We start from the raw sequence: 9,030 nt of genomic DNA on the forward strand, positions 1-9,030 counted from the left end.
AAAAAAAAAATTTTTGGGTAAAAAAATTTTTTTTTGGGTAAAAAAAAAAATTGAAAAAAAAAAAAAACCCCCCCCCCCCCCCCCCCCCCGGGGGGGGGGGGGGGGGGCCCCAGGCCCCCAAATTTAAGGGAGTTTAATTTCCCTCCTTTGGTGGGGATTGGAAGGAGGGGGTCTCCCTTTTGGGGGGGGAAAAATTTTGGTTAAATGGGGCTTTTAAATCCCCCCACAGTTTTTTTTTTTTTTTAAATTTAAAAAAAGGTTCCCCAACCTTTCCAAAAACTTTAAAGTTTTTTTAACCCCCCCCCCCCCCCCCCCCCCACACACACACACACACAAAAAAAAACCCGGCTGCCACAAGGAACCAAACCAAAGTTTTTTTTTACTCTCTCCTACGAAAGGTAATAAATTAATTGAGTTCTCTTATATATACAGTACCCTACAAGGGTTCAAAATAATATTTAGAAAAATGACATATAATATATAAGACCAAAATGCCCTCATGGACACTGCCATGTAATTAAAATAACAAAAATGGCATGATTCAGACTAGAACAGAAAATATAGACAGGATACATTCTTCGATCTCCTACACTTAATAATCTTGAAACAAAGAAAAAAAATGGCTGAGACTACCAGACTACAAACCACCAGACCAGTAAAACTATAACTAAATCATTACGCTCAGCAGAAAGACTGAAGGACGACCAATTCCTTGAGGACCAGCATAACGAAGACGGCATCAGATCAGGCAGCATCTCCCTCAACTTATAGCTTCAACGACGGCGCCTACAGTAGGATCGGTCACCACGGAAAGAAGGATATCCCCAGCACCAGACAGTACAGTCGTCGGAATAGTGGCACTGTCAGAAAAGAGAGAATTCTCCACCACCCGCGCCATCAGTCTAACTCCTTTGGTTATTTCTTGGCGGATAACCTGCCCATACCCTAGCTGCTGCTGAGGAGCGGTAGAAGGGACATTTGGCACGTATGCTTCAGAAGGTGCCGATGCCACTGCCGGCGGTGCCGCTGCCGCATCAGCTGGTCACCCTTGAGCAGGGAACTCCTGGTTCGGTGCGTGAGAGTGGGAGCCATTGTTTTCAGCAGCAGGTGGAGGGGACTGTGGGTTCTGTGTCAATCTGTTCAAGGGAAACCGGGAACCAACCCGCACCCAACCCTGTTGGACCCGTCAATCCGGTTCCTAGCGTGGGTTGGATCCGTACCCGTGTCACCGTGTGGACTCAGATGAAGGAAGCGGGGGGCAGCTGGTTTCCGATTTTAACCCGTCAAAATCTACTGAGGCCAACATCGAGGCCGAGGAAAAAAGAAAACGGGGCGGCGGCCGGCGACGGCGAAGATGCCGCGCGACGGTGTCGCTGAAGGCCTTGAGCTGGAGGCCGCGCTGGCGGCCGAATCAGCATCGCAGCTGCGGGAAGCGGTTGCCTCCATTGGTGGGTTTCTCGATACGAACGTCGACTCGCCGCCACTTCTCACCGTGGAGCTCATCGGCGATGGGTCAATCCTCACTCCCAATCCATCCAGGCTGAACAAGGTGGCCTTCTATCCCTTCTTGTTTCATTGTTTTCCATTCTATTTTTCCATGTCTGTTGCTTATTTCTCGGATTGATTCAGCTTTGAACCCTAGCTCAGATTCAGTTTCTGTTACCCTGTGATCTGTGTGCTTGCTACAGTGTGGTTCGATTCCTTTTGAATTTACTAGCAATGTTGGTGTGGGATTCTGATATAGCAACTCCCAGTGGCTTTAAGTAACAGATTTGATTGTTTAAGTCATCTATCAGACAGGTTATCCAAAGTAATAGGTTACATTATTTTCTTTGAAAATTTCTCTGTGGTTTCTTTTCTTTCTGTTTGAGCCACCATATTTCCATGCCTTATGCTGGCAGTTTAGCTGCCGTATGAATCAATATCTTTTGGCTTTGTCCTACTGTATCATAGGAAGATACAAATTTGACATATCTATAGCTATCTGTGCAAACACTCCTTTCACATATGCCGACCATCTGTGTAAAAACTGGGTTGGCAGCTATATCTAGGACATGCTAGCATCTCAATTTGAGCAACACATGGAAGAGATTGAGAGTGAACCAAATGATTCAGAATAACAAGGTATCTAGCTGAGAAGCGTGAGAGGAGGGCTAAAGAGTTTGACATACTGGAGTATTGGAAAATGAGCTCAAATAAGTATCCTGTACTGTCGCTCTTGGCAAAGGATGTGCTAGCTATTCCTGCTTCCACAGTGCCTTTCGGAGTCAGCTTTTAGCACGGGTGGATACATTATAGATCCACTTCGTTGTAGCCTATCGACTAGCACGGTCAAAGCTTTAATCTGCGCACAAAGCTGGCTATATACATTGCATAGCAAAGTAAGTACAAGAGAGGCTGCTGAAGAGGTTCAGACATATGAGGAGATTAGAGAAGGTAAAGTTTTTCGTAGTTCAGTAGAAGTGCCACCTTAAGTCTATCAAAGTTGCTCACAACATTCTATTCCTTTTTATACAGAGTTTCTTTCAAAGGACCGCACAGATAATCAACATTGCTTTGTTATGTTCCTTTATATGTGACTTTTGCTCCTTTGCTCCTTTGCTCCATTGCATTGGTATGTAACTTAAACTTTTGCTGCAGATTTAACTGAGTTGGAAGCATAGTAATTTCTGAAAAGGAGCCTACTATGTTTGTGACAAGGTCTGGTGATTGTCTGTAGGGTCTGAATCTAACACAGGATGGATGGTTCACTTTTTTAGATTTGCAGCAATGCTTATCTGATTGCTTACTAATCGGCAGAGTTTCACTGAGTTTGAAGCAGTAAGGTATTCATGAACCTACACAGAGTGGCTGCTTCTTGGTGTGATAGATACTAATCGGCAGCCGCAGATGCTTATTATTGCTTGTTTTTGGGATGTACAGAATAGTAGCTTCTGAATCATGCTGCAACTGGCAGTAGCTAAATTATGACCAATTGCGGTTCTTGTTCAATTAATCATGATCATGTTGACAGGAAATATGTTCAATTATCTCAGTCTAATACTTTGCTTATTTTTCTGTTCTTTACACAGCACAATACTTTGCTTCATTAGATTCGTATACACAACAACATCTGCAGGCACCAGGCAGGCGGGTCTCTGCAGCAGTCCCTCTACCTAATAACCAGCGTAACCCAGCCAAACCAGCCATACCAACCCGCACCCACGGTTCTCCTAGCTGTTAGCAACCCGTACAAAACCAGCCCGGCCCGCACCAGCAAGTTGCCTCTTGGTTTGGTTTGGAACAAACCAGGAACCCGGAAAACCGGACCATGAACAGGGTTAGTTCTGTGGTGCTTCTCTGTACCCTTGCGGATGGGCAGCAGTAGGACGATCAGCTACCGAAGGCAACTCCGGCTCTGGTTTGCTCGGTTGTGGAAACATCGGCTGGCCCAAAGCAACTCCGGCAGGCGGCGGCGACTGCTCGCCTGTCCGCTTGCTGTTTGGTGTGCCGACGGCCGCTGCCGCTGCCACCGGCTGTCGTTGGAGCATGATGGAGGACGTGACGCCGAGCGCTGTGGCAGCGAGGGCGAGCACGCCCGCGCCGGCGAAGATGCCGTCCTTGAGGTAGGGGCAGAACGGCGCGGTCTCCCGCACCACGTTGGCGTTCCACGACGCTCCCTCTATGAGCAGCGCCCACGCGATCACCGCCGCTATCCTGCGCGCAACGCGTACAAGCTCGATCACTTCCTCAGCAAATACAAGTATGTTTTAACGAGTCTCACGACTCACGACGCCGCGGCGAGACCAACGGCAGCAGTCACTCACCATGAGAAGACGGCGCAGACGATGCCGACGATCCGCTTGGTCTCCGAAGGGATGGAGCGGGACTTGCAGCAACCGCAGCAGCCGCCGACCGCCGAGAAGGTGACCTGGGCAACCAGCAGGAAGATAGCGGCGCAGACCCCGAGCCCAAGCGCTGGGTTCTGCGGGTAGATGCACTCGTCGCCATACACCAGTATTGTATATGGCTGCATGCATGATGCAAGCATGATTCGAGTTCAGTTAGGCAAGCAAGCGCGTACACGTACAAACCACAGCTCAACACAAGATCTTGTGCCCATAAAAAAAAGGGGAACACAAGTAAGTGATGATTGATATGCTGATAAAAAGATGGCCATAATAAGATGACATTGAGTAGGTTGATTTCAACTTTCAACACTTGAAAAGTATAGAAAAATAAACTGAAAGAAAAAAAAATGCAAGCTTAAAAGGACCGATCATGCATCTTTACGAAAACGGCAGATTCGTAGTGCTTACAGTGAGCTTTGTCCCCTCTGCAGAGAACCCCAAGATGGCACTCAACACCCCTAAAGACCCGATCACTGAACAAACGATGATCATCGTCTTATCCATTTTTATCGCCATTTTTAGCCTCTTCTCTGCTCCCAGCATAGACGAGAGATGTCCGGGAGGAGTGGCTTAGCTCTTCCGTCGCTAAACAAGTCACCAACGTTTATATAGATGTTCTGCACACATTTCTAGCCTGAAATATAGCTGTCCAACTATCTCAGTTTGAAAGTTTATAGAAAAAAATGTACACTAAATAAGCACACCATGAAAATACATTTTATGGTTAATTTGATGACACTGATAGTTTGGTGGCACAGTTTTTGATATATTTTCGTAGAAATTTGGTTAAAACTAAAATAGTTTGACTAAGACAAACCTAAAAATAGTTCTGTTTAGTGGCCAATCCGGATGGTAACGTTAGTTCGTAATCTTCAGACTACGGATGAACCTGAGCTCATATGCAGACAACTACGCAACACATGTGGGCACATCCGCACATGAAGCCGTGTCTCCTGAAGTTACAAGGTAATTCACTATAACCGCAAAACATTTTTTTAGTCTCAGAATAATATGCAGTGGACAATAATATGTGTTCACCAAAGTATTGTCATAGTACATACAAAATAGAAACTACACCACATTTGCTCTGTAGCACCTTTGGTAGTGATCCGGCTCCAGCTTCTCCAGCGGCGCGCTCCTGCTGGAAGCCTACCGAACAGAGAAGCTAAAAATGACTCCACGCGTAGAATACTCTAGAGGAGTCGGAGCTATTTTCTATTGAGAAGCCGGAGAAAAAAAAGTAGTCTTAATCGAGTTGACTTGACTTTGCCCCTGCTGCCGCGTCAAGCTAGCGTACACTAGCGAATGGCATTATCACAATTCACAATACGCGCTAGAGGAGTCGGAGCTATTTTCTACTGAGAAGCCGGAGAAACAAAAATTGACTTGACTTTGCCCCTGCTGCCGCGTCAAGCTAGCGTACACTAGCGAATGGCATTATCACAATTCACAATAGCGCGTATGGGTCGGTCTTTCGGAGATGGAGAGATCCACTGGGACAGGAACGCGCGGGAGGACAAGAATTGACAGCCAGAGCATATGGCCGAGCAGAGACGTTAACAATGGGTGCTTGCCCTGCCCCACCACTTCATCTCGGAAAATAATCTTCGGAGACCACTACTCTAGACCCTGTTAAGTTCATAGTCATAGCACTGGCTTGGCTAGTGCACAGGGATCGTAAACCATTTGTGGCAATCTTGGAGTGAGTTGTGTGTTGAAGACAGTATCAATTGGTTCCACACAGGTTGTAATTTGAAGCTAGTAGACTTGACTTTGCCATTCCTTCTGCATCGCTAACCGTACGTAGAGCGAGGGATCAGGAATGAATGGCATTGGAGCGTAGAGCACACACGGTCGAACGCTGTTGCTGCCAGTTAGGCCAGTCGAATCAGGCGCATGCGGAAACGTCGAGCCTACGATGGGTCCTATGAAAGACTTGGGTAGCCAACGATTGCGGCCAACCCAAATTGCAAGTGGGGATCGTCGCGACGCGTGACAAGGAAATATCGACCACCAGCGCACGGCCAAGAGTACTCACGCGCCGACGGCATTTTTGGAGTAGGCGCCTGCTACTCGTACGCGTTCGATTTGCCTATGGTTTGTTTGGAGATCAATTCCAATTATAAGTGAGCCAAGTTTAAGCTTGCTAAAGCTTACGAGCCTAGTGACCTCAAGCATGAATAGCTTGCGTAAGCTCGTGAATTACAGCCAACCATGACAACATAAATTGCTCCAGCTACATATCCACGCACCATTGTTGTGTGGGGCAATAACAGAGCAAAGAGGAAAACGAAGAGTTGGAATGCCAAAATTGCTCCAATAAAAAAACGTAAATGCACTGACAGCAAATAAGTTTATCTTGGACTGTCACTTAGGTCTATATATATAGTCAAAATGCACATCTATACCACCAAACTTGTCGGCTGCCACTTGCAGGCCAAAATTGCACTTATTAGCAATTAATTACACATGTGGCACTCTAGCTTGGAGCCAAAGCGATCCCAAGGCTCCAATACATACTCATGGTCATTTTCGTGTATACTACATACGTTAGATGCCGTGTTTGCATGACACACAAAAATCTTTGCGCTAAAGGGTTATTGGACCTCAAATGGTACATTTAACATGTTTAAGGATTTAAATGTATATTTTAAGAGTCCAGGGACCTTGATGACATTGTGGGATGAGTTTAAGGACTGCTGGTGTATATTTTACTCCAAAAGATTTTCCCACGTCAAAAAATTGCTTTAGGAGTACAAATAATTAATGCATACTCCCTCCATTCCAAACTATAAGTCATTCCAACTTTCTTGGAGAGTCAAACCATTTTATATTTGGCTAAAATTATAGAGAGAATCATAAATGTTTATGGTACCGAATAGATATACTATGAAAATATATTTAATGAAAAAAATAATTATTCTTATTTTGTATCATAAATGTTAGTACTTTATTGTATAAATTTGATCAAACTTGAGATATTTTGACTCTCCAAGAAAGTTGGAATGACTTATAATTTGGAACGGAGGGAGTATAATTATGGGTAGAGCAGAAATGCTAATACTACCTGCATGGCAGGAAAAACTAACACGTAGCCATGGGACATATAAACATCGTCGTCCACAAATTCATAAATTGAGAATGAGCACGAGTCCATGGCAGGAAGGAGAGTGCTACACCCACAAATTCATAAATTGAGAATGAGCACGAGTCCATGGCAGGAAGGAGAGTGCTACACCGATGAGTCACCGGTGGAAAATTGAGTATTAGTCCCGGTTGGATAGCCTCGTATATCTTGAATATCCAACCGGGAGTAATTTTTCGAGACTAAAGGTCCCCCTCTTTAGTCCCGGGTCACTCATCTGGGACTAAAGATCATCTTTATATTAGTCCCAGTTGGTAATACCAACCGGGACTATAGGAGCCACGTGCATGCGTTAGTCTCGGTTGGTATTACGAACCGGAACTAAAGACCTTTTTTTTCTTTTTACCCTGAATTCTTTTCTATATTAATACTAATTATTGCTTCACTTATATATATACCTATACGTATACATCCATAGCATACATTACATACACGTATACACTCATATTGTATGCATGTCATATATATATATATATATATTTCATGATAGTATATGCATAATATTAATTATAACTACTATATATATAATTCTTAGTAGTATTTATACAGTTACTATATATACAATAATTTGGCCTCTTCATTCTTAGTATCCTCCCATCGTGGTGTTGCTCGGTTCGGCTATTGAATATCCATCGTAATAAAATTCTCCAATAGGATTTATCACCTCGTCTACCAGAAATCCTATGAGAGCTTTTTGGATTGCCAAAAGCCTCTCCTTCTCCAAGAGTTCTTCTCTAATATGCATCATCTGAAATTTGAAAATATGTGAATGTTACACCAACAATTAAATAAAAGGAGATAGAAAATGATTAATTATTAATAGGTTTATTTTACGTATAGTTATATTGTCCGATATTACCTTGTCCCTCACAAAATGGTACATGTGCTCACAGACGTAGTATCCACATAAACTATTTCCCTTGATCCTGTCTCAAGCACTTTAGTGGAAAAAAACATGTTATGAAATATTCATGTTATAGAATGTACAAAATGTGCAAACTTTATACATACCGGGAACGTTGTACTGAATGTAAGTTTTTCTTCGAAATCACCACAGTGATGCTTACAGAATTATTTCCATGCGCTGCGAATTAAAATAATGAATGATACAGTGTTACGTGAAAAATTTAGGAATCAAACTTTTGCATAGAGATAAAGGTCCAGAATTATTACAAGTTAAGCATGTCTTGAAAGTCTTGGTACTCATCCTTTTGGTTTCCTCAACGAATCAAACACAATAACATTGCTTTGATACATCATAATTATAAGAAGAATCCAGTGGAAACTGCGTACATAAATGTTCATATTAGAACCAACTAACATTCATTAGGGTAAGGAAAAGAAAAACAAAAATAGATGGTACCCACACTTACTTAAAGTTGTAAGGCAGTAGTATGTATTGCTTGTAATTCTGTTGCTCCAAGAATTTGCATATTCGGTCCAATGTATCCTTTGGGTGATCCCGAATCTGATCTTGGTTAACAAATCTCTGCGCTATTGGGCCACCATATTTCTATTATGAGAATATGGCTCCAAAAGGAGTTTGGAAAACTATTTCAAGATTCTTTTATGACATTCAGCTAGAGTTTGTGGACTCGAAGTTCTTCTATTGTACCATTATTTTTGGATTCTTAAAGTCCACTATGGAGCATCTGTAGTCTTTAGTGTATGTTTGATGCCCTATTCCACAATTCTAGCATTAAATTGACCGGTGGGTGGGTTCATGTCACTCTAATTTAATATCTAAACTATTTATTTACCTAATTTTATTGCAAGGACTAAATATTAAAAATACATTTACTCTATTTTTTACCTCAATTTTATTACAAGGACTAAATATTAAAAACACATTCACGCTACGTCACTGTTAAAACGCCCGAAGGTTTTGCAACGGTCTGCAGTTTCCAAATTTATCGGAAGAAGCTGTTAGCGAACGGTCACGTTAACCAGTGGTTGACCCTTATATCCAAACTAGTCATGTAACGGCTCGAGGGC

At 43.1% G+C, this 9,030-nt stretch overlaps 1 protein-coding gene across 2 annotated transcripts; it reads right to left on the minus strand.

Annotated features, from left to right (window-relative positions):
• Positions 1 to 2,983: 2,983 nt before the first annotated feature.
• LOC101764029 lies at positions 2,984 to 4,481 on the minus strand. 2 transcript variants are annotated; one of them, XM_004961909.4, is made up of 3 exons: positions 4,299 to 4,481; positions 3,807 to 4,009; positions 2,984 to 3,696 (listed from the first exon to the last, which is right to left on the minus strand). In XM_004961909.4, exons 1-3 carry the CDS (start codon positions 4,431 to 4,433, stop codon positions 3,321 to 3,323), a joined length of 714 nt encoding a protein of 237 aa, XP_004961966.1. In that variant the 5' UTR covers positions 4,434 to 4,481; the 3' UTR covers positions 2,984 to 3,320. The 2 variants fall into 2 exon arrangements, with proteins under 2 accessions (XP_004961966.1, XP_022680608.1); XM_022824873.1 differs by having other exon boundaries at positions 3,807 to 4,091.
• Positions 4,482 to 9,030: the final 4,549 nt, after the last annotated feature.

Source organism: Setaria italica, chromosome III, assembly GCF_000263155.2.
Source record: "Setaria italica strain Yugu1 chromosome III, Setaria_italica_v2.0, whole genome shotgun sequence".
NCBI lineage: Eukaryota > Viridiplantae > Streptophyta > Magnoliopsida > Poales > Poaceae > Setaria > Setaria italica.